This window comes from Daphnia pulicaria, chromosome 1 (genome assembly GCF_021234035.1).
Source record: "Daphnia pulicaria isolate SC F1-1A chromosome 1, SC_F0-13Bv2, whole genome shotgun sequence".
NCBI classification, from domain to species: domain Eukaryota; kingdom Metazoa; phylum Arthropoda; class Branchiopoda; order Diplostraca; family Daphniidae; genus Daphnia; species Daphnia pulicaria.
The window spans coordinates 32,071,394-32,097,971 of record NC_060913.1 but is presented as its reverse complement, the minus strand read 5'-3'; the positions used below and the strand labels follow the sequence as shown (position 1 = coordinate 32,097,971).

At 38.1% G+C, this 26,578-nt stretch overlaps 3 protein-coding genes across 3 annotated transcripts; all 3 read right to left on the bottom strand.

Moving 5' to 3' along the window:
- Positions 1–519: 519 nt before the first annotated feature.
- On the bottom strand, positions 520–6,022 carry LOC124328587 (carboxypeptidase B-like). The gene is made up of 9 exons (XM_046787444.1): positions 5,871–6,022; positions 3,359–3,534; positions 3,107–3,298; positions 2,231–2,425; positions 2,025–2,156; positions 1,860–1,966; positions 1,389–1,511; positions 1,147–1,321; positions 520–1,078 (listed from the first exon to the last, which is right to left on the bottom strand). Exons 2-9 carry the CDS (start codon positions 3,531–3,533, stop codon positions 687–689), a joined length of 1,491 nt encoding a protein of 496 aa, XP_046643400.1. The 5' UTR covers position 3,534; positions 5,871–6,022; the 3' UTR covers positions 520–686.
- An 11,285-nt stretch (positions 6,023–17,307) lies between these two features.
- On the bottom strand, positions 17,308–18,152 carry LOC124320999 (cuticle protein 7-like). The gene is made up of 2 exons (XM_046783913.1): positions 18,087–18,152; positions 17,308–18,010 (listed from the first exon to the last, which is right to left on the bottom strand). Exons 1-2 carry the CDS (start codon positions 18,096–18,098, stop codon positions 17,690–17,692), a joined length of 333 nt encoding a protein of 110 aa, XP_046639869.1. The 5' UTR covers positions 18,099–18,152; the 3' UTR covers positions 17,308–17,689.
- Positions 18,153–20,224: 2,072 nt separating this feature from the next.
- Positions 20,225–21,165, bottom strand: LOC124329773 (cuticle protein 7-like). Its single transcript, XM_046788664.1, has 2 exons — positions 21,004–21,165; positions 20,225–20,927 (listed from the first exon to the last, which is right to left on the bottom strand). The coding sequence occupies exons 1-2, from the start codon at positions 21,013–21,015 to the stop codon at positions 20,532–20,534; spliced, it is 408 nt and encodes a 135-aa protein (XP_046644620.1). The 5' UTR covers positions 21,016–21,165; the 3' UTR covers positions 20,225–20,531.
- Positions 21,166–26,578: the final 5,413 nt, after the last annotated feature.

Genomic DNA, 26,578 nt, shown 5'->3' with positions numbered 1-26,578 from the left:
TGGATGCTCCTGAACGCCTGGGAGAACAACATTCAATCACCTGAAGAGAGGGGACGTCGTGACTCAGCCAATTTATTCAAGACACCTGGGACAAAAAGATATAATAGCGTTCAAACACAAGTTCCTACCCTCGCACCAATTAAGCAATACGAAGAGCGATTGACCAAAGAGTTTTTGATCTACAATCAGCAAACTTCTTTGACTTGGCATCAAGAATATCAGAAAAGCTGGAATCAACGGATAAATTAGAAGAGTCAGAGTCTGAGCTAGAACTCGAATCCGAAACTGAACTTGACATAGAACCGAGAACGTTTTGATCTCTTAGATTAAGGAGACATGTTAACTAAGCGAGAGCGAAAGAAGATCTGAAGTTCTCTGTCTAAACATGTTCAGATGGCGTTTCAATTACGCCTACGTTTTTCCGTTCCCCACCTTTTTGGCCTTTCGGCCTATTCATGTTTGCTGATAAGCACTGAATTATACAAGGTCACACACAAGTTTATGTCGAACGTATTTTACAATACAATTTCGTAGATATCCGATATGTATTTCAAAAGATATGCAAGTATTCCAGGTATCAGCAGTTTTGTGTTTTCAAAACTTCCTGGTTATGCTATTACATTGTCGGCCTTCCCGCTGTTAACACATTATATGCACAAACACAGAAAGACGATCAGCGTGGGGAATTAACCAATCAGTTTCTTAGAAGTGATTGTTGGTTTTTTGGTACTCGTTAATAGTTTTTTGGTACTCGTTAATAGTTTTTTGGTAGTGGGTTTAGTAGAAGATAGCTTGGAGGTGGTTGGTTTAGCAGAAGTGGGTTTGGCAGTGGTAGATTTAACAGAATTGGGTTTGGGAGTGGTCCGTATAGTAGAAGTGGGTTTGGAGGTGGTTGTAGTTGCAACTCCACAACAAGTCGCTACTTGTTTGGCAAAAACATCCAACGCGGGGAAGAAGTCGTGGCTCACTGGCAAAATTTCGGAGGCAGGCAAAATAAAACCATACGTGTCAGTGTCCGCAAGTTCAAAAGTATAACTATACTTGATGCCAATAGATTTGGCCCAGTCGTCCGAACCACCTTAACAGAAACACACTCCAACTGAATTAATAATATTTACATTAGTAATTACGTTAATTATAAAATACCTGCAGCTGCATAAAGTAGAGCGGCTGAATTACCAACGGAAAATTTGTATTTAACGAATTTAGAAACTGCTTTGTTGGCAAGTGCCAACATATCGTTATAGTCAGGTGGATAAGCAACGTCATACCCCCATGGAATTAGTGCGTACTGTCCATAGCTATGCAGGGTAAGGTAAAGCTTAAAAAAGCAGTATTTAAATTTATGCATTTGAACTCATAAAAGTACGAAATTTTAAAAATGTTACTTTGATTTGATTGGCCTTTCCCAAAATGAAATTTGAAGTGGCATTTGTTTCAGGTTCGGAGAAAGCTTTGGTCCCTTTGTAAATATCGGAACATGGATTTGTGCTGGTGCCAAGACCACCCCACTACATAATTGGTGTTAAACGGGAATTAAGACTAGACTTAACTAGAGCTTTTAAGGCTTAGAAAATATTTTTTTTTAAATTAATTTTTTTCTAAAATATTTGGTAAATATATGAATAATTGTCATTTCGTGCGCTGAGACTTTGTTAAAAATTACTTTGTGATCCCACCCGTTAAATTGTTCTAATTTTAACTGACTGTCCATTAAAAAAGTTTTCATGTTTTAAAAAGAATAATAACCTAGCCTTAGTTATAAAAGCCTTAAAAAATCTCTACTGTAGCCTAAGCTTAAAATTGGTCAAAATAGTAAATTGAATCAAAATTTCCATGGTTAGGAATAGAAAGCTTACTTTATAACCAAAGTTGCGATTGGGGTCAACGCCTCGACAGCTTGATGAACTTGTCAACGAACGAGTTTTACGCCAAAGCCGATCAGTAACAAATGTATACTCATAACCTTTTAAGAAGAAGTAATTAAAAAAATCTATTAATTGCAGTAGAAAATGTGTGGATACCATCTGGATTCACGACGGGCATTATGTACCAGTCGACATTTGTCAGAAGTTTGGCATTTGCTGGCACTTCCACAAGTTGTTGAATAAAATAACTAGCAACTGCTGGAGCAATCCACTCACGAGCGTGAATTCCTAACGTTTTTAAAGTTTCAAAACTAAATATTATAGTGTATCTTACTGAAGACGATAATGAGACAATAGTCTACCTGCATCGATCCAGATAGCGGAGTTTTTGCCAGGAGACGAAGAGTTTGAAATGCGAAGAACGTATAGCGGTCGTTTTTCGTAAGAGGTGCCAATGTTAATTAAGGAAACAAGGCTTGGATAAGTGACAGCCAGATAATTCATGTAACCGTATATGTCACTCAAGCGATGGTAGCTAGTCCAGGTCATATTATAAGCTGTTGAGAAATACATAATATATCATTATTTCATTATTTTGATTTGATTTCAAGGCCCATTTGATGCCTAGAGATCTAATTAAGACGAAGAAACAAGAGCTGTTGCTGGGTCCCGCAAGGGGCACGAGGTAACAAAAATGATTAATATGCCGCGACAAAAAGGCGAAATAATTGTTTCACAAAATTGTCATATCATATCCCAATCAATAAACTCAGGAAAGGAAACCCTTTTTGTTAGCGGTTGGAACACCCATAAACATTTCAATAAAATTAGACCCCCCTAAATAAGATAAAATTCATAAACTCAAACTTTAACTAAAAATGTCTACTGAAAGGGTTTTGTCATTCTGCATGCGCAGGCAAATCTGGTGTGCAAATACGAATAGGGACATATTTTTTAATATTTTTTTGCCTTTTCTGTTTTTTTTTTATCTTGAAAGTCGCTTTTTTATTCCTGCCTAGTGGAGTGGTGGATCTATGGTTAAAATAAGAACTAATAATTCTGATCAGGAAACTTCTAACTTTGGTAAAATTTCATCTTTTGTAGTCATATGAAGTAAAACTAAATTGGAACATTACATCTAGTCAGAAATGAATTATCTCCTAAAATATAAATAAAATTTAAGGTGAACAGATTGAATAATCAATAATTTAAGTTACAAAAATTCAAGCATTCATTACGTGCTGTTTTGGAATTGCGGATAGTTGCGTTCGAATTTTGGTTGTTGATTGCCTTCTGTAAGTCACCGATTGTGACGGCATATGGAATATTAGCAACATCCAATTTATTTTCCAATTTGATCTTTAATTCAGGCGGAATCAACAAATCCATGGAGGTATTATCCAATTTTGCTTCATTCAAAATTGTCAAACCTTTTTTCAAATGATCAGTATAGAAAATTTGGTAAAGTTTTAAAAATATATAAGAATTACCGTATGTTTCACAAATTTCCATAAGGATCTGGTTTTCTTCATTTGTGCTTGGTGTTATTCTCCACACTTGAAATTTGGAATAGGAAACCACATTGTTTTCTGTTGGGGAAGCTGGAAAGGTGACAACAAACCCGGTCAGGGTGACAAAAAAACCAAAAAGTATTCCTAGTGACATTCTGTTGATGTAAGTTGGACAAACAAAATTGCAATCGAATATAAACATTTTCTGTAGGGAACTTTTTGATTTTACAATTCAATCTTTTTATTAAAAATATTATAGGTCTATTCTGCATTAAATTTCATTACATCCTTCCTAAACTTTCTAAAATATATATTAAAAAAAAAATTAAATATTCCTTGAAAACGTTTTTTTAATGTTCAAATTTTCTATCTCAATTTTTTCCAAAAATTGCGCTAATAACACTAAAAGGAAAAAAATTTCGCCCACTCAGCTGCTGTTGAAAATTAGTTAGTGCATGGATGATCCCAACGCTCAGTAAATTGACTTTAAAAAAAAAATAAACATATAACTAAGCCTTATCCATAGTAGAACAAGTTATCTCTGAGATATCTTAAAGACAGTAAATCATCTTCTACTAAGCTATCTTTACAGTAGTCTATTGTCAGGCATGAAACATATCTACTCGGATATCTTTAATTTATCTTTGACATGTATATGACAGTGACTTAATATATCATTTCTTCATATTAATTACCCCTTTCGTTGTATATTTCATTTTTCATTTGTAATAACTACTTGGGGGAGACCGGAGTAACGCGGGACAGGTTTTTTTTCTCGCATATCTCCCGATTTAATAACCCTATTTTATTAATTTTTTACATTTGTAGCTGTGTATTTCACATTCAAAGGTACCCCCCCCCATATTTTTATTTAATTAAAGAGTAAACCGTTTACCCGTCGGAGACGGCTAAAGTTTAAAAAAAATTGTGGGTGGCCTATTTTGAGGGGTAAGTGAGGACACTAGGGTGGGTAGGGTGGGACGTTTGCTTTATAAGCCTTAAAATTTGTTAAATTTTGTTTAAATTGAAATCGTGTTTCCCCACATCGATTCTATATGTATGTAAAAAAATTAATGAATTATCGTGTATTTAAAAATTTTTATTTTACGAAAAAAGCTTATCTCCGCCCTCAAATCTTTCTGCCCATCTGAACTGCAGTAAAATTTGCTGCCCCAAATTTCTCAAAACATCTCTTTTTTATGTCTATATTTCCTAAAATAATGGGTCAAAAATTCAATTTTTTTGTAAACGATAAAGAAATGAATAAAGTTTCTATCCATGTAATTTTTTTTTAATTTTTACCGTAAAACCTTACATGGCGGCGGAAAATTTTACAAGCGAAAAACCGTTTTTTTTAAATTTTGTCAATAACTCCTACAGTTATTGGCAAAAACACACCAAACTTGAACCCCGATTAGATAACATGTTTTTACATGTTACACTAAAAATAATTAAATTTATTAATATTTTCTATTTTCCCCTTCACTGTCCCTCTTGACACGGTGTCCCGGTATCATAATAAAATTTTAAAAATAAAACGCTGATTTTGGGCGATTTTTTAATTATATTTTTGTGTTTTTCTCGCGTCGCATGGAGCGTATCCTGCCCCGAGGGAAGAATAGAAGAGGGAAATGCGCCGAACCCCATTGTTCTTCCCTGTTCTCGTTCCTCCATTCTTCCCCCGGGCAAGCGCCCCTGCACCACGTAAATTAATGGCCTTTTTTAAAAACAAATCGCCAAAAATTAGCGTTTCAATAAAAAAATTTTAAACTTTGCCCAATTGTAGATGACTACTAGTACAGTCAATCTGTAAAAAATGCATAAAACGTGAAACTAAATTTCGATTTTCTTATATTAAAAGATGTAATTTTTAGGAGAATCTGCAGTTCAAAAGCTCCCGAGAAATTCGTTGGGGAAGATATTAAAATTAATAAAAAACGATAGGATGAAAAAACAAATTTTCATTTCATTTATTGTGAAAATATTTCTAGTTTTTTATGAAAACCAATAAATGAGCTTTGTTAATCAACTAATTTCCTACATTATAAAGTAAGTTTTAACTTATAATACCCTGTCCATTAACGGGATGTTCTTATACTTAGGGCTCGGCCTAAAAATTACCCTTCATCTGATTAAAAAATAAAAAAAAATTGTCGAATCAACACCCTAATGACAACGTCAAAAAATTTCGTCAGTTTATTCCGACGAAAATTGGATTTTTGGGAGCGCCGAGAAAATTTTCTTTTTCCATAAGGTTCTGTCGTGCGTTCCCATACTTTAGGTACCCACTGTATAAGAACCAAAAAATTATCTATAGTGTAGATATGCTTCGGTAGATATAGCACGTATATTTTTAAAATTTATTTGGTAAAGTAAAAGTGTTAAAATTACACTTATTTATTCAAGAGTAAATCATAAAGTGTAACTGGTAAGAATTCGCAAAATAACATTTAAAAATTAACAGTTATTGAATGATACATTTGAAACTTGCCGTAAATGGTTAAATAGTCGTCTTTGGAAAGTGATTTGGCAAACGAATGTCTTTTCGTGTAGTAGCTACAAACTGCAATGAATTATACACACAGCAACATCCCCTTCTTATTCTTTTCGACTACAGCATTTTCAGCTATGCACCTGTTGTTGTTTCTTTTAAACTAAAATGACGTTCGTATCCGTTACAGATGTGATGCTCCTAGACTAGTCGGCCACAGCCAGCTTACGACAGACGTCAATGCATTGTCCACACCCCACATACTGTATCATCATTTCGAATAAAAAATGGATTATCTGCAGTTGAATCTAGCATGTGTTTGGCTAGTTGAACACTTGCGTAGATATAATATACTAACGGTATGTATTTTCTAAGGTGTTTGGGAGTTTTAAGGTGCAGGGGAGACCAGGACTAGGTTATAAGGGGATTGACTTAAACTTCTGAAAAAAATAATAAAGTACGTTGTTGGATAACGACTCAAAAGCTGGACATGGTTTACTCAAATGATCAGGGAGAATTCTAATTTTCAAAAGAAGTTGTAAACTAGCTTGATACGTGACGAGATAAACGAGAAAAATGAGGTCATAACTGAAATATTTTTCAAAACGACGAAATGACGACGATAGACAAAAACATAAAAATGTATTGATCACACCTGAATTATAATTTTTCTGTAAAAAAAAATATGAGGAGAAACGACCATTTTACCTAACTTAGCCCATAGTACACTGTCCCAAAAAGAAGTTGATTCTTTAAAAATGCCCCATTGTGAACAAACCACTTGACATGAAATTTATATTAATAAACAGAGTATTTTTATTTTATTTTTCAAAAATATAGAATGGGTCATTCCATCCTAACTTAAATTTTTCCGTCGCGGAAAAAAACAGAATATTCTGTTTACAGCACGTTTCCTATAGACCGAACATGTACTGTGTAAATTATCAAATATTTTAAGCAAACAGGAAGCTGGATAATCGAAATTGAAGTTTCCTTTTTTTCTGTAATTTTTTTTTTCTTAACGGAATCGAAAAACAAACTAATTTAAAAATTTGAAATAATTCAGGCTTTCTGGTTCTATTTTCGAAAATTAAATTATCTTTTAATAAGTTACCATAATTCTGATTTAAAGTTTTCAACTTTAAATGAATTTTGATGAAATCTCTAGTGCGGGCTTGCGGCAGAGATTTGAAATTTTTAACAGCAGGTATATAACAACAGCATAATTCTCCATAAAAAGTTTCATTTTGGGCCAGATTGTCGTGAATTAGTTATGATTTATTTAAATTTAGAAGTTAGCCCTATCCTTTAACACCCTTGCGCAACTCCCAAAATGCATATCCATTGGGGCTCCTCCTTCTAGAACTTTTGTTATATGTTAAAGGATAGGAATGGATCAGTTAGACATCCTGTGTTGCGCATTCTCCGCAAATGCGAAAATCTCATTTGTGTCCAAGTTGGTCTCTGTCGCCTACAGCGTCTTATGGGAAAACCAACTTCTCCTCGGTAAAAAAATTGTTTTCTTATCTATGACTCTGATTTCCTCCCCTTTTCTTCCAAGTGAATACTTTATTCATTTCTCTATTACCTAATTTTTATTTCTAACCCCAATTCGATCTAATTAATTTTTAAACGCTCTCAGCAGTGTTACTACATCTCAAAATCTTCCTCCACGAGGAGAGAAAGGATTGTCTTTCCCCCAAATAGCAATCTTTTCCCGCCTCATAGACGAAAAAGAAAAGGTAAAGATGTCGATGAGGAGGCTAGTTATCTTTGTATAAAGACATTGTTCCCGTTTCTGGTTTTTTAACCACACCCAACTGCGGTGCGCATTTATACATCAGTAATTAAATTCCTCCCTCTTCCCTCCCTAAAATCAGGAAGAAAATTAATATGGGAGGGATCAGGGATGGGAGAAAAGAAAAATAAAACAAAATTATTATAACAATCGGATTTGGGCCAAGATCTCGGCCCACATTCATTTTCCCCATCTTGGCCCATCTCGGCACAGATTCATTTTCCACAACTCGGCCCAGATCTCGGCCCAAAAGGGGTGGATCTCTGCCCAAAATTGGGCGGAGCCTGAAGAGAGCCGTTCGGACCTTTATAAGCGGCCTCTGGTAGGCCTAAAGGTACCATTCTTCACTGGGACGTGCAACGAGACGGATGCCTGCTGAGTCTCTACCCACTAGATCTCGGACCACTGGATCTCGGCCAACTTGGATCTCGGACCATTTGGATCTCGGCCCACCTGGATCTCGGCCCACCTGGATCTCGGCCCACTCGGTTCTTATAAGAGCCAAAAAATTAGAAAGGCAACTTGCTCCGCAGAAAGGCAACTTGCTCCGCAGAAAGGCAACTTGTTCCGCAGAAAGGCAACTGGCCTGACCAAAAAGGCAATTGCCTTTTTGGACTCACCTTTTTTTAAATTTGCCTTTCTGACTACCAAGGATAAAAACAAAATTTATTAATTTATTCTCTATTATTTTTTATTTTAGATTAAAATTTCTGCTTCATGAAAAATACGGAATAATAATCGCATTCAGACCGCCTTTTCATCCGACGTCATTATTGTTAATTACATAGATTTTCGTTTTGTCTTCAAATAGTATTAAGGTCTCTATGCTTGGTGACAAGTTTCCCTGCAGCAAACTTCTCGGGCGGCGATTGATCCTTCTTCCCTATAGACCATTTGAAAGTCTCAAAGTATGGGCAGAGCAAAAAGTCTGCAACAAAAATTTGCTGTGGCAGTCAGACCAGCCATAACTACGGTGCACACTAGTCACAAGTCGCACGACTTTTTACTCTGCGGATACCTTTAGAATTTAAAAGGGAAATAACCAGCTATAGTTATGGCTAACTCGGGATTTTATGGTTCGGTATATAACGAAACCGTATGGAGATAGACCTAACGAAAGCAGCGTACTCAATGGTAAATTTTAATGGACTATTATTCATAGGCCTACTATTATAATATCATTTTCTGATTCACATTTTCTGCTCGCACTTAACAGGATTTCCATGTTTGTTGCATGATACAGAAGATGAACGCAACGAAGAGTAGTAATCTGTCTAAAAGCTGCTGTGATTACTTGACTAAAGGCAATAGGATTCTCATCGAAATTCTCGAAATGCTATAATACATTTTTCTTTCAAATTGTATGGTCATTGTTACTGCATTTAACAAACCCGGAAAAAGACACTGCGTGTATCATTAATCCGCTTGCTTATGAGAGAGCGAAAGCATCCCGGCCGTCTCTCAATCTGTTGATTTATTTACTTTTTGGACGGCGGGACCACATCCAGTCGGTATCAGTCAACTTGAATATTGTAACTACTGTTTAGGATTTGAAGGTCGCGCACGTTAAATCTTTGATGTTTAAATTCTCGAATATGTTTACGTGCTGAATAAAATTAATATAGGCTAGAAACTGTAACTTTATATTCATCTCTATCATTTCATTACATATTCAAGATTTTAGACCATGGTGACCGTGGCGTACAATTTATAATTATTAGCTACAGGGTTCATTCTATAAAGATTTCCGTTTCTCGTTTTAAGGACATTCGCTTATTTATTGGTTGTGTTTTCAGATTCTAATTTCTTGTTTTATTAATTTATATCCAAACTCGACAGAGTTTAATTTCACATCATGTATGGTGTCCAGACAGTACGCGAATAAGAGAAAAAATTTTATTGTGAAAAAAGTTTAGCTCGTCCCAAAAAAACAAAATAAAAAATCTAAAAAAAAATGTTTCCTATACAATGTCACATTATACCAAGAACAATAAACAACGATTGAAACGGTTGGAAAACGTGATGTAACAAGGAGTCTTATGTTGGCTCATCAAGAGTGTTTTGGTATCAGTTAACTGAAGAAAAGGAAATGGAAAGTTCTTGTTCAAATCAACACTCTTGTACTTGATGTCATCGAGGAATTGCTGGTCGGGTGTGGAGATACGACATCCTTTCTGAGTCGCGTTTTCTAGTCGCACTTACCAGGATTTCCATGTTTGTTGTTTTACTGACACGGAAGTCGAACCTATAATGTGATGAGAATAATTTTCTGTCTAAATGCTGTAAAATAACGCTCAATACCTGACCAAAGGCAAATAGACTGACCATCGAAATTCTCTAAAAGCTCATATATTTTTCTTTAAAATGTTATGCTCAACGAAATTATTATTAAATAACAACAACCTTAAAAAAAACACTAAATGTATCATTCATCCTTCTTGTTTATGAGAGAGCGAAAACATCTCGTTTCTCAATCTGTTGATTTTTAGATAGGCAGAGATATAGGACCGGTCGAAATATGCCCCGAAGAAATAGGACCCTTCGAAAAAGGACCAATTTAAATATTTTTAAGTGGGCCTTTTGCTCCCTTTTATTTCTAAGTTCCACAAGAAACTTAAGAAATTTAAAAAAAATTCTAACTTATTCTCCATGAGAGAGAAGGTGGAAGAATTGTCACTACTTCCGCCACCCTTTACATACTTTGCCGTAGCTCAAACCATGATGAGTGAAATTCACATATTGCCTTCTTGTTATTTATATTCTAGTTTAATTTTTTTCGTATTCTACTTTATTTTTCCAGAGCACTAGTTTTTTTCTGTGGGCTTGATGGGAGTAGGCTATTTACCAAGACTTCCTGTTCCTTACCAAGACCGCGTTTCCCACCCTTAACCCGTTCTGAAGTTATCCCCCTTCAAAGTACCCTAAATTGTAAATAGCTCTACGGAGCGTTCCCAAACTTAGGCTCGATTAAACCTACCCTTCCCTTGATAGGAAAAATCTAAAAAAAATCGGCTTAATGCTACCCATAATGGCTACGGCCAAAAAAAAATCGTCGCAATCCGACGAAAATTTGATGTTTGGGAACGCCCGAAAAAAACGCCTTTTTCCATAAGGTTCTCTCGCGCGTTCCCAAACTTTAGGTAGGTACTGTAAGGTTAAGAGTTGTCTTCAGAATTAGAGACTTGTCAAACGATTGTCTTTTAATAAACATGATATCAGTTTGTAAAAACTCTGCCAAAACTAACTAAATTTTACCCTCGTCCCACTTCATCTACGCCTACACCTGAACCTACAGCCTCCATTTCAACGAGCAACAGTAACGCCCGAGATTCTGAGAAGTCAGCCGATGATATTGATTTATCAATATCACTAACCATCGATAGTGATAATGGAGCTGATAGTGATGATTCATCTGACGACAGGATGTCTCTTTCAAGTGTTTATTCTAATGCTAGTCGCCCCTGTTCCACTCTTGTCAACGTGACCGACTCCGAATGTGTTTTAATGAATATGGATTGTAATCAATCATCTGATCCCGGCTTGTGGCTTCAGCCCTTTTCATCCGAACTAGTTGACTTTTAGATTGAAAAGGGTCCAATTGCTTGTCAAAATAATGACGAAGGCTCTCTTGAAAAAAGGTGGGAAAAGGGCCCGCGATACAAATTTTTCCCAGGGCCCGCCGAAATCTAATCCGACGCTGTTTTTTATGGTAATCGCTGCAAACTGCAATGAATTATAGACACATAAATATTTTGTTAACATTCTCTTCAAAAACAGCATTTATCCAACTATTGTTCGCTCTATCCAACCTGTTGCTTTTTCTTTAGAACCAAAATGACATCCATAATACAGATATGACACACGGCCGTATAATATGGAATAAAAAAAACGGATTATCTGCAGTTGAATCTAGCATGTGTTGGCACTGTTGGCTATGTAACTGAACACTTGCACAAATAAAAAATGTCTTTTTTTTGTGTATTTATGGAAAATTGTGCTTTACTCTGTTTATTGGTGGTAACCTAGATGTTCTTTTGCAGGTAATACTACTATTCTACTACTCTACCAAATAAAAACACAAGTTAATTTTACTATTACTAAATACCATTAAAAATTACTACGTCAAATATAAACGGAAGGAGTGCGAGGAATTTTGCTTTTGGCTGCTAAGCCTATATAATAGCGATTAAAATTTCAGAAAAAATATGGATTTTGGTTTTGGTTTTTGCCAATGTGGCAGTCTTCCTCTAACACCCAAGCGGTTTAAATATCAACGCCCCCCTCTTTGTCCTTAGGTTCTATTGGGGAAACCTAACTCAAATCCAGCCTTAGCTTTCGAAAAGAGGGTGATCTCTTTATCCCTTCAAGTATAGTCCCAGGTAGCAATCGTATATCGTATTGATGTTCCAAAAAAGTCATTTTGATATCCCTTTTATGACATTAAAAGTCGAATTTGGGATATCATTTTGACATTCCACGTGTCACTCTTTTATATGTCCAAAAGACATCCAAATTATCATGTCAAGTTTATGATACCTTTGGATGTTTAAATAAAATACATTAGATGCATTTATATACGTCTAAATACATTAAATATTAGTAGGCGATACCTTATATATCACATATCCACTTTAAATAACATAAATAGTATGAATTTCATGAATAACAATGAGAAAAAACAATGTTCTCTCACGAGTATCGTACTCGGATCTCCAGCATTTCAGACGGCTCTTCTACCAATAAGCTATTACCATTAAACTTGTTTAGGAAAACGTACGAAGGTATTATAATTATTACGGAATTGGAACTTAAAATTTTTTTGTAATTGAAGATTTCTTTGGGGATACGATAGGATTGGTCGAAGTGAATGCACTCCGCAACGTCCAATGGAAATCCAATACGGACGTTGCGGAGTGCATTCACTTCGACCAATCGAAATCATTTTTTTCTTTTTCCTATGCGCAAAGCACATGAGGCGAGCCAAATACAAATCTGCTGTTCACGGCACCCCTTCACACAGCAACGCGCCGCTAGGGTGTCGGCTTGACCCATACCTTTAGATACTAATCTAATAAGATCTATATTTGCAACGGTTCCAGAGAAAATTTTTGAGAGGGGGAGTTAACATGGATTTCGTGCTAATTTTCGTTTGATCCTGTCTGTGGTGAGTGAGCGTAGTCAAACTTTTATTGTTACGTATTTTAATGAAAATACGTCACATTTAACAACGAGTCTACGACTCAACCAGGCAAAATTTGGAGGTTTTGATTTTGTGGAAAATAGCGACTAGGCTTCGGAGCGAATGGCAATGTAGACCATTTTACAAGTGGTCCGCAACTCAAATTTACTTTTTATTTATATTTTGTTTTTTTTTTTAAATTTTTCCTTGCTTTATTTTCCTTTTTTACTTTTGAGATAGGCTTTCCTTCAAGTGAAAATAAAAGGGTAGGGAGGGTAAGAGTAGGGATGGGTAGGGGGGGGGGGTTCGTTCGCGGCTTCGCGCGCGCCCTTCATATAGCCTGTAAGTAAATTTCCTTTTTTTTCCTTTTTTCACTTTTTTTTTACTTTTTTACCTTTTTATTGTAGTAAATTTGAGTTGCGTTCCCCTTGCCATTTTATTTTAAATTCAACGGAAAATTGAATGGCGCAATCGGCGACTTCGAAGCTATTATAATTTTTTAGATATGACTTAAAACCGGGGGTAGTAAGAAATCGTTAAACTTTTTGGGGTTTTTACAGCAATTTCTGCCGAATGAGACGATCTAACAAAATATAATTTTTAGAAATGACGAGCTAGTCCCATTAAAATATTCTAAGCCGTTTTGTTACAGTACCCACTCTAAGTTTGGAAACACGACGAGTGTTTCCGCGCTTTTAACACTGAGTCCACCACTCAAAGAGGTAAAAAATGGGGGTTTTGGGGGTTTACAATTTTTGGAAAAGGGTGACTAAGGCATCGCAGCCAGTCCCCGTATAAACCATTTTGTGCGGAATTTTACGGAAAACCTTATGGGTGAAATCCGCAATGTTCTAGCTAGCATAGTTTTTACGTTATTTAATGAAAACTAAGGGACCCCCCAGAAATTGTAGCGTTTTTCTGATTTTTGACATCAGTTTTCGGGCAAACTAGACTTTTAAAAAAATCTTATTTTTCAGAATGAAAGATTTTGCCCCCCTCTAGAGACATCTCGCCCCGTTTTTTTAACGTTTATTAGCATGGAGATATTGGCAATTGAAAATCTTGAAAATTTTTCGTCATTTTCTGAAGATTTTCACCATTGACAGACGTCATTTCGCCACGCCATCTAGCGGCCGATTAAAAAAACAAACAAAGGAAGATCTATTCTTCTGGCCAATAATTTTTTTTCGAACTCCAGCCATCGATAGCCAACCAAGCCCAGCTGTTAAAATCGATTCCATTCTTTTCTCAACAATCAATGAAAAAAATGGGGGGGGGGGTCCCTTAGTTTTTATTAAATAACTTTAAAACTATGCTAGCTAGAACATGACGAATTTCACCATTGGGTTTCCGTAAAATTCCACACAAAATGGTTTATACGGGGACTGGCTGCGATGCCTTGGTCACCTTTTCCAAAAAATGTAAACCCCCAAAACCCCCAATTTTGGCCTCTTTTCGTGGTGGACTCAGTGTTAACACGGCAGCTTACGGGTCAAAGTGATGTTCCCCTTTTCACGTTTGAGTTATCGCAAAGAAAACTTGAAAAATACTCTTGTATTAGAGGGAATAACAAGCTTTCACCATGTTTTTTTTTAAATCATGGTCAGTAGCACTTTACTCGCAAATTAGTAGATTTTAAGTTTGGAAACATTGGCGCTTCCGCCATTTGTTTCTAGGGTGTGGCACTTAAAAAATTGCCAAAAATTCAAATTTGCGAATTTTTACTTGAAACTTGCACAAAAGGTAGATGACATAGTCATCTACAATTGAGTAAAGTTCCAATTTTTTTTAATTAAACGCTGATTTTTGGCGATTGCATTTTTGCGACAAGCAAACGAAAGCAGCCTATGGTATTTTTAATGGACTATTCTTCATACTATTATAAATCCACTTCGTGCAGGACTTTCAGGATTTCTTTGTTATTTTGTTTTTTATTTATAATTTAATTTAACTCGTTAATTTTGAAACGCGAAGATCACTTTCGTTCAATTAACGTAAGGGAGAATTTGTCGCTAGGTGGCGAGTTTTGGTTGGATGGAGTGGGTGGGTGGAGAAGAGGGGGTGTAGAGCCAATGACTACTTAAGAACCACCGGAGGCGTTTTAGTGCCAATAAAGTTTTAGAACTTGGTTTGGAAACGGCTTAAAGGCCATGTAATTTTCTGGTTCAATTTTCTACTCGCACTTAACATGATTTCCATGATTTTTTTTTAACTGATACAGAAGTCGAACGGCTGAATGCTACGTGATGAGACCCGTGATGAAAGTAGTTTTCTGTCTAAATGCTGCTGTGATTACTTGACTAAAGGCAATTTTAGGCTGCTCATCGAAATCCTCTAAACGCTAAAATATATTTTTCTTTGAAATTGCATGCTTAATGTCAATATTTAACAAAACCTGAAAAATTACGTGTATCATTAGTTCTCTTGCTTATGAGAAAGCGAAAGCATCCCGTCAGTCTCTCAATCTGTTTATTTTTGGACTTTTGGACGGCGGGACCACACCCAGTCAGTCTCAGTCAACTTGAATATTGTAACTACTGTTTAGGATTTGAAGGTCACGCACAATAAATTTTCGATGTTTCAATTCTCGAATATGTTAACGTGCTGAACAAACAGATAGAGGCTAGAAACTGTACCTATATATTCATCTCTCTCATTTAATTAAATATTCATAAGATTTTAGACCGTGGCGTTCTGGCGTACACTTTATAATTAGCTACAGGCTTCATGCTAGCTATATAGATTCTCGTTTGCAGGACTTGTGAATGCTGCAACTGAATTACATAAGTTTATTATAATTGGTTGAGTTTTCATATTCTTTTCTTGTTTTATTAATTTATATCCGAACTCGGCAGAGTTTAATTTCACACTTACTAGAATTTCCATGTTTGTTGTTTGACTGATACAGAAGTCGAATGTCATGTAAAAGGTCATGAGAATAATTTTCTGTCTAAATGCTGTCAATTCGCTTAATACTTGACCAATTAAGGCAATAGACTGCCCATGTAAATTCTCTAAACGCTCTATAATATATTTTTCTTTCAAATAATATGCTCAACGTAATTATTATTAAATAACAACCTTGAAAAAAGACACTGTGTGTATCTTTTATCCTTCTTGCTTATCAGAGACCGAAAGCATCTTGTTTCTCAATCTGTTGATTTTTGGAAGGCGGGACCGAACCAAGTCAGTCAACTTGAATATTGTATAGCTACTATTTAGGAAATTGAAGGTTGCGCTCGTTATATCTTCGGTGTTTCAATTCGTAAATATTTTAACTTGAACGAAACAGTCAAAAGCTAGAAACTGCAACTGGGTATTCATCCCTCACTTCATTACATATTCGAGATTTTACGGCGTAACGACCGGGCGTGACGTACAAGTTTTTATTAGCCACAGGCTTCATGGTATGTATAGGTTTCCGTTTCTCGTTCCTTTGAAGGGCATTCACTTGGTTGTGTTTTTAGATGCTAACTTCTTGGTTAATTACCCCACTCGGTCAAGACTTTAACACTCCCCAGATAGGAATTTTTCTCCCAAGGCGGGACCAAAACCGTGCGGTTGGTGCGCTGGGCACAGGGGAATCTCTAATATGTCCCATTGCGAGCCCTTATTTGAATGCGTTACTCATTTTTCATCTTGTCGGATACGTCATTTTTTACTCCCTCTCGTAGAAGTCTCTGATGCGTCCCGTTTTTATTTTTTGGCTCCTTCTTGACACTTAGAAAATTTCGGAGAAACTGTCTTTGTGTTTTCACGGCAAAGTTTGATTCTAAAATCTTATTATAACCTTTATCTTCAAAACTTTAAACATGAATTCGTGGCCCATATGTATAGTACTGGCTTCTCACCACTACGATCCGGGTTCGACCCCGGTTCAGGTTCCATATTTCTTCAACAGCGCTGTTAGTATGCAGTCGATTTATGAAGTGTGTCCAGTAACCCTTTGCATACTTTGACAAATAAACTTTTCGTCCGGATATCCGGATCAGCGTTCGTGAAAAAATGTCGGCACAGCAAACACTCATAAGAAAAAGAAGAGTAAAGAAAAAGGAACGAAATTCAGAGTCCAGAAAAAGATTTATTATTAATGACTTCTTGAGATCCTTTTTCCGTCCCAAGTACGTCTAATGTCCATCCAATGGGACGGGATAAGGACCGCTATGAGATCTCGGCGAAGCGGACATTGGCCATACGTAAAAGACGTCCTAGGAATGTAAACTTGGGAATCTGCTATGTGCCAAGTACATCTCAGACGTCTCAAAGTGACGTGTTTTGTGCGTCTATGGGACTGCAGTGTGCTATCTGGGTCAATATCTCAAATCTCGCAAGACTTTTACATCAAGTAATGGCCTCTTATAAAGGTAATAATTATTTTTGATGATCTCCAAACAGCACGCGAATAAGAGAACAAATTTAAGTGAAAAATTTGACATTGTGAATAAAAGCTCGTCGTTTTCAAAAACAAAACCAAAAATGTAATTCCTTCCAAGCCAATTTCCAATACAATTTCACATGACCAAGAACAATAACAAACGATTGAAACGGATGCTGGGCAACATGATTTAAAAAGGAGTCGAATGCTGCATCAAGTGCTTTGTTTCGGTATTAGTTAACCATAGAAAGGGAAAGCAGTTGGGTAAGTTGGGTAGTAACCAGAATAAGGGAGGGCAGCATAGGGATAATAAGGGTAGGTCTTGACGGATGTGACACGGGTGTGACTGGAACAACAGACTGGTCAGGTTGACCATTCTGGTTCAAATCGAATCAGAAACAAACCTGGCACTTAGTGGGGCTAGCAGCGGGTTCGGCAGCTCTCTTGGTTGCGGCCTCTTTGACGGGCTAAGCGTGTTCAATCTTGGCAGCAGCTACTTCAGGGATATCTTCGGGAGCCACAGGCAAGGTGGACACAACACGGAAACCGTTAACGGCATCGGCGACGTAGTTGACACGAACTAATCCTTCGGGTCCCATATCATATATGTTAGAACCGAATTGATTGCCGAAAATGTCACGGTAGTTGGAAGCAGCCTGTCCGGGGTAAGCATAGCCATAAGAGGCCTGTCCCAGCACATCTTGAGCGTGAAACTGGCTGATGGCGGGATAGCCGTAGAAACCAGGGTAGTACTGGGCGGAGGCGCAAGCCAAGAAGATGCTAAGGATCTGCATCAAACAAAAGGTTGGTATTTTTAGGTAAATCACTATTTTTTGAACATTTGAGAACAATAGGGTAACTTACCAAGACTTTCATGTTGATGCTAGTATGAGACAGATGCTGCAGACCAAATGACGAGTTTGTTTCTTGATCGCCCTTTTATACAGTAATATCAAGCAAAACTTAACCAGAGGCTATATATATTACACCCTAAGTTAATACGAATGTTTCCGTGTGCATCATTAGTTGGCTTTCACTGGCGAATCAAAGTGACCTTAAAGACTTCCAAGCGTTATACTACGTGGCAGTCATCTCTGTATAAACACATTGATCCATTTCTGATTTTTAAGATACCACACCCAGTTGTGGTGCGCGTTTGTATACCAGTTTCAGATGGCGATTTGCAAAACAATTCCCCTTCCCCTCCCAAAAAGGAAGAGAATTAATATGGAAGGGATGGGACAAAAGTTGAGAATTCAAAGATTGTGTTATCCCTTTTTTTTCTTTTTTTATATTTTTAATAGAAATTGAAAGTCTATAATTTATTCACTACGACGAGTAACCTGAGCCCTGTTCAAATCCGGGGAATTTTGGTATAGCATAAAGTAGGACTGTTTTGCTATTCGCTTTCCTGTAGCTTAATCATCTGCCCGTAATAAGTTTAAGCGTGGGAAATCTGCCCAGTACTTGAAGATTTCGTCATCACGGCGATGCTATAGACATCTGGTGGTGATACTGGTTGTTGCGTCATCAAAGATTGTGTCATCACGGCGACGACATCTGGTGGTGATTTGTTTGGGCATGTTTGGGCATGTTCCATTTGGGGGGGAGGAGCCTGTGTCTGTGTCAACACAGGCTGCTGTTTTATAATATATAGATTCTTTATTTTAATTTATTTATTTCATGTCGAAATTCCTCTATTGTTTCTTGAAAAATATTAATTTTCTCGTTTGGACAGCTGTTGATCAGATGGTATTATTTTCACTGTCTGTCTGGACTCATCACATCGATTTTAACATTGTCATCAAATAGTATTAAGTTTTCAAGGCTCAGTGACAGGTTTTCCTTTGGCGACGAGAACAACTTCTTGGACGGTGATTGTTGCATCTTCCTTTAGCCGGAAATGCTCAGCTTTGGTTAATTACTTCGATAGTATCTGATCCGGTATAGACGAAGTCGCATGAAGCTAGACCTAGTTTATCATGATGCTTAGCGTGATATTGGTTTGGAAAAGAGGCTGGATAACCAACGTAGCCGGTAGTAGCTAAAACGGGCCCTATTGGTGATGCACTGACATAGGATAAGAATAAGAATAAGCAAACGAAAGCAGCGTACCCACTAGTAATATTAATATATTATACTATTATTCTCATTATTTAAAACACCCTTTTCTTAATCGCACTTTCTATTCGCACTTACCAGGATTTCCATGTTTGTTGTTTTACTGACACAGAAGTCGAACGTATAATCACGTATAATGTCATGAGAATAATTTTCTGTCTAAATGCTGTCAAATCGCTAAGTACTTGACCAAAGGCAATAGAATACTCATCGAAATTCTCTAAAAGCTCTATAATATTTTTTTCCTTTAAATGTTATGCTCAACGTAATTTTTTTAAATAACAAAAACCTAAAAAAATACTGTGTGTATCTATAATTCTTCTTGCTTATTTAATTAGAGACCAAAAGCAACTCATTTCTAAAACTGTTGATTTTTGGACGGCGGGACCGCACCCAGTCAGTCAACTTGAATATTGTATACGATTGTATAGCTACTATTTAGGAAATTGAAGGTTGCGCACGTTATATCTTCGGTGTTTAATTCGTAAATATTTTTACTTGACGAAATAGCCAAAGGCTAGAAACTGCAACTGGGTATTCATCCCTCACTTCATTACATATTCGAGATTTTACGGCGTAACGACGGGGCGTGACGTACAAGTTTTTATTAGCCACAGGCTTCATGGTATGTATAGGTTTCCGTTTCTCGTTCATTTGAAGAGCATTCCATTGGTTGTGTTTTTAGATGCTAACTTCTTGGTTAATTACCCCACTCGGTCAAGACTTTAACACTCAATATCTTAAATCTCGCAAGACTTTTACATCAAATAATGGTCTCTTATAACATAATAATTATTATTGATGATCTCCAAACAGCACGCGAATAAGAGAACAAATTTAAGTGAAAAATTTGAAATTGTGAATAAAAGCTCGTCGTTTTCAAAAACAAAACCAAAAATGTAATTCCTTCCAAGCCAATTTCCAATACAATTTCACATTACCAAAAACAATAACAAACGATTGAAACGGATGCTGGGCAACATGATTTAAAAAGGAGTCGAATGCTGCATCAAGTGCTTTGTTTCGGTATTAGTTAACCATAGAAAGGGAAAGCAGTTGGGTAAGTTGGGTAGTAACCAGAATAAGGGAGGGCAGCATAGTGATAATAAGGGTAGGTCTTGACGGATGTGACACGGGTGTGACTGGAACAACAGACTGGTCAGGTTGACCGTTCTGGTTCAAATCGAATCAGAAACAAACCTGGCACTTAGTGGGGCTAGCAGCGGGTTCGGCAGCTCTCTTGGTTGCGGCCTCTTTGACGGGTTTAGCGTGTTCAATCTTGGCAGCAGCTACTTCAGGGATAACTTCGGGAGCCACAGGCAAGGTGGACACAACACGGAAACCGTTAACGGCATCGGCGACGTAGTTGACACGAACTAATCCTTCGGGTCCCATATCATATATGTTAGAACCGAATTGATTGCCGAAAATGTCACGGTAGTTGGAAGCAGCCTGTCCGGGGTAAGCATAGCCATAAGAGGCCTGTCCCAGCACATCTTGAGCGTGAAACTGGCTGATGGCGGGATAGCCGTAGAAACCAGGGTAGTACTGGGCGGAGGCGCAAGCCAAGAAGATGCTAAGGATCTGCATCAAACAAAAGGTTGGTATTTTTAGGTAAATCACTATTTTTTGAATATTTGAGAACAATAGGGTAACTTACCAAGACTTTCATGTTGATGCTAGTATGAGACAGATGCTGCAGACCAAATGACGAGTTTGTTTCTCGATCGCCCTTTTATACAGTAATATCAAGCAAAACTTAACCAGAGGCTATATATATTACACCCTAAGTTAATACGAATGTTTCCGTGTGCATCATTAGTTGGCTTTCACTGGCGAATCAAAGTGACCTTAAAGACTTCCAAGCGTTATACTACGTGGCAGTCATCTCTGTATAAACACATTGATCCATTTCTGATTTTTAAGATACCACACCCAGTTGTGGTGCGCGTTTGTATACCAGTTTCAGATGGCGATTTGCAAAACAATTCCCCTTCCCCTCCCAAAAAGGAAGAGAATTAATATGGAAGGGATGGGACAAAAGTTGAGAATTCAAAGATTGTGTTATCCCTTTTTTTTCTTTTTTTATATTTTTAATAGAAATTGAAAGTCTATAATTTATTCACTACGACGAGTAACCTGAGCCCTGTTCAAATCCGGGGAATTTTGGTCTAGCATAAAGTCGGACTGTTTTGCTATTCGCTTTCCTGTAGCTTAATCATCTGCCCGTAATAAGTTTAAGCGTGGGAAATCTGCCCAGTAGGCCTACTTGAAGATTTCGTCATCACGGCGATGCTATAGACATCTGGTGGTGATGCTGGTTGTTGCTTCATCAAATATTGCGTCATCACAGCGACGACATCTGGTGTTGGGTATGTTTGGGCATGTTCCATTTTGGGGGAGGAGCCTGTTTCTGTGTCAACACAGGCTCCTCCCCCAAAAGCTTGCTGTTTTATTATATACAGTACCCACCAAACTATTAGGTACACCCCCCTATTTTCAGTGCATTCTTATGGCACTACGTGTCCTAGAAAAAATGCAATAACTCTTGAACCGCTTAAGCTAGATTTTTTTCCTTTTGGCCCTGAGTAGATCTAATGATGATCTACATTTTTCTACACATGAAGTTGTCGTAGGATTAACCCCCACGGCACTACGGTATCGTTCAGTTTATTAGGTACACCCGTTTTCCCCCCATATGGGCCGTGTTAAATACGGCGTTTTCAAAAATTTACAAAAAATACTAAAAATCAAGCTAACATTTTTTTCTTTGTGCCAAAAGATGCAGAATTCTTCACTCTATACGAATACAAAGAATGATTTACAATAAAACAAACTCAGAGAACCCTTCCCTATACCCTAAAGTTTTCCACTTCAAAATTTGTACTTTTTACTACACACTTGCACTGTCGCCCCCATAGGCATTAGAAATTTCGAGAAATTTTGAAATGGAAAACTTTGAGGTATAGGGAAGGGTTCTCTGAGTTGGTTTTATTGTAAATCATTCTTTATATTCGTATAGAGTGAGGAATTCTGCATCTTTTGGCACAAAGAAAAAGATTTTAGCTTGATTTTTAGTATTTTTTTTTAATTTTTGAAAACGCCGTATTTAACACGGCCCATATGGGGGGAAAACGGGTGTACCTAATAAACTGAACGATACCGTAGCGCCGTGGGGGTTAATCCTACGACAACTTCATGTGTAGAAAAAATGTAGATCATCATTAGATCTACTCAGGGCCAAAAGGAAAAAAATCTAGCCCAAGCGGTTCAAGAGTTATTGCATTTTTTCTAGGACACGTAGTGCCATAAGAATGCACTGAAAATAGGGGGGTGTACCTAATAGTTTTGTGGGTACTGTATAGACGAGTAACCTAAGCCCCGGTCAAATCCGGGGAACTTTTTTCTAGCGTAAAGTCGGACTGTTTTGCTATTCGCTTTTCTGTAGCTTAATCATCTGCCCGTAATAGATTTTATCGTAGGAAATCTGCCCAGTACCTTACTTAAAGATTTCGTCATCACGGCGAAGCTATCTGGTGGTGATGCTGGTTGTTGCGTCATCAAAGATTGCGTCATCACGGCGACCACATCTGGTGGTGATTGGCATGTTTGGGCATGTTCCATTTTGGGGGAGGAGCCTGTGTTGACACAGACACAGGCTCCTCCCCCAAAAGCTTGCTGTTTTATTATGTATGGATTCTTTATTTTAATTCATTTATTTCATGTCAAAATTCCTCTATTGTTTCTTGAAAAATATTAATTTTCTCATTTGGACAGCTGTTGATCAGACGGTATTATTTTCACTGTCTGTCTGGACTTATCACATCGATTTTAACATTGTCATCAAATAGTATTAAGTTTTCAAGGCTCAGTGACAGGTTTTCCTTTGGCGACGAGAACAACTTCTTGGACGGCGATTGTTGCATCTTCCTTTAGCCGGAAATGCTCAGCTTTGGTTAATTACTTCGATAGTATCTGATCCGGTATAGACGAAGTCGCATGAAGCTAGACCTAGTTTATCATGATACTTAGCGTGATATTGGTTTGGAAAAGAGGCTGGATAACCAACGTAGCCGGTAGTAGCTAAAACGGGCCCTATTGGTGATGCACTGACATAGGATAAGAATAAGAATAAGCAAACGAAAGCAGCGTACCCACTAGTAATATTAATATATTATACTATTATTCTCATTATTTAAAACACCCTTTTCTTAATCGCACTTTCTATTCGCACTTACCAGGATTTCCATGTTTGTTGTTTTACTGACACAGAAGTCGAACGTATAATCACGTATAATGTCATGAGAATAATTTTCTGTCTAAATGCTGTCAAATCGCTAAATACTTGACCAAAGGCAATAGAATACTCATCGAAATTCTCTAAAAGCTCTATAATATTTTTTTCCTTTAAATGTTATGCTCAACGTAATTTTTTTAAATAACAAAAACCTAAAAAAAAACACTGTGTGTATCTTTAATTCTTCTTGCTTATTTAATTAGAGACCAAAAGCAACTCATTTCTAAAACTGTTGATTTTTGGACGGCGGGACCGCACCCAGTCAGTCAACTTGAATATTGTATACGATTGTATAGCTACTATTTAGGAAATTGAAGGTTGCGCACGTTATACAGTCCCCTCCATAAGTATGGGATCACCCCGCGCCGTTCCATAAGGCGGCGTGTATTTTTCTAGTTGGTTTGTAAGGCCCGGTCTGGGGTGCTTACAGAGAGTACGCGGAGAGGAGTAGCAAAGGGTAAGCGCTTGTATTGCGTGTCCTATCGACAAGGGGGAGTACAGCAGAGAGCGACACATAGTGATACATACAGATTATATAGGGAGCTGGATCGAGGCCGAAAGTGATCCCGCTGGATCATCTTCTTGGTTGAGCTGGACCAGCGCCTTGGTTGAGCTGGACCAGCGGGTTGGTTGAGCTGGGCCGGTATTCCGAGCTGACCGCCGAGTCAGCGTGCAGCGTCGGCGTTTCCGGTGTATGGCATTCCAGTGTGAGTCACGGGGGTGACATTAGCTGCCGGTGTTGACGTCACGGCTGTGACGTAGGCGGAGGTGGTGGCCATCGCTGGAGGGGCGGGGCTAGTAGCCACCGCGGGGCAAGTCGGCTCCGCGGGGCATTACATAGCCGCCTTCTTTGAAGGCGACTCCCGGAGTCGGCTTAACTCGACATATTAAAAGAATAAGCATAGGAAGAAGCAAAAAGAAGGAGAAAGAAAACAAAACACTTGAAAACGTGTGAAGAGAAAGGGGACGATGAGGAGGGAAGAGAGTGAGAAGAGAGAGAGAGAAAAAAAATGGGAAACGAGTGGGGGGACACCAGATGAGAAAGAATGCATGGGGAATATCGGTTAGGGCTGTTTGGAAATAAAGGGATTTGTCAAAAATGTGGCACATTATACAACTTTGGAGAAAAATTGGAACAACCTGAATAAGGTGTAAGGGGGATCATAAAAATAAACGACATTGGGGAATTAAGAACTAAAAGAAAGTAGGGAATCTAGGAGTGGCAACTATAAAAAAAGGTTGTCTCCTGCTGGCGACGATGTCTTCCCTCCCCTTCCTTTTTTAAATTTCACGGGCCCCCGTGCATTGGGATTGGACGTGGCCGTTTAGGCCGCACTTTGGGCACGTCGGGCCGGCTATTGAACGTGCGGGCGGACGGTACGGGCGGACTGCCAATGTCTTCGGCCAAGAGAAGCACATATCTGGAAATTTTAATTGGAAGTCGACGCTCCGCATATAATCTAAGCCTAACATGATGGGGGTAGTGATCTTGGAGATCAACACACAAAAATTCGGGTTGTTGGGAAGTGGCATGTTGATCTTTCCAGTGATGGGAAAATGTGACCTAGTCACGCAGTCGTAATACCGGTCCGGGCCGTCGTACGGTACGACAGCCGTTTCCGACTTGGATGCGTAAACCGGTGACGCAAGGGAGACACCGAGCCCGGTGGCCCACACCGGTTTTGGGTACAGTAATTTTTCGTCTCCCGGCATGGGGAAGAGGGGGTTTGAATGTTCCTCTTCGTCTATCGTTATCGTACCTTTCATTGAGATAATGGAATCCATTCCCATTATCAATGATGCTCCAATTTGTTCGTCTTGCACGACGTATGCTGTTGACGAAATTGGTTGAGTTTTCGTCGTGATAGTTAGACGTGTTTCCCACAAAAGTGGAAACACGCGGGCCGTTGCCGGGTCGACGAATGTTACGTCCGGGCCATATACTGGATGTAGGACGCATTTTAACCCTTCCGCCACGGATTTGCGGATGAGGGTTATCGCCAAATTTGTGGCGAAGTAAGCGATCACGCGGATGTTGTTCACCACCACTGGCACGTAAAATTTGGTCTCCATTTCTGGGGATTAATTTTGATTGTTATTTGTTTGAAAAAGGTGTTGAAGGGAGGAGACACTGTAAGCACTGTAATCGTTTTAGAGTATCCGTCGGGAAAAAATGGGGCTTTTGGCACCAATTTTTATGCTGGCACTGTACGTGTCAAAGATTTCGAATTACTGAGGCTGCAGAAAGGTGTGAAGAAGGGCACAGATGAGCGAGGGTGAGAGAGAGAAGACATGTAGATAGGCACAAAACTTAAACTATTTGGAGGGCAAAGAGATAGGAAGACGAGAAAAAAAAATGAAAAGGAGGAGAGAGAAAAAAAAATGATTTGCACTAAGCAAGTTCAGGAATTCCTTCCGCGAATTTTGGATTTTAAAATTTTTTGGGTCGAGCACCTGGTACAAGGCCATATTCCCAGCTTGCGTAGAGACTGGGATCCCCCCCCTTTTTATTAAGAGAGAAAAAAAAATTGAAACTACTAGTAAAAACCCTGTGCGTATGAGCACTTTCCCTTCCCTTTTTCCCGTCATTAAGCTCAATGCTATTTGAGTTTGTTTGTTATTTTTTTTTCGTTTTTTGCGCTTCCATCGAAGCATTAAAAGGATTCCCACTTTGCTGTCCATCGCGGGCTCTTGTGATGGCTCCTTCAATCAAGAGGGTGAAGCGTGGCTGGATTGCAATTTGTCGCGCGAATTTTGTTGTCGCGATGCATGGTGATCAAGGGAACTCGTCTCGTAATTCCTCACTTTATTTTTCGTTTTGTTTTTTCTTTGATGGCTTAACCAACGTTCTGTAATGGCCAATAACCCTTGCCCGAAAAGAAAATTAATTAAAAAAAATTTTTTTTTTCTTTTAAACCACCTCGTTTTGGAGCAGACG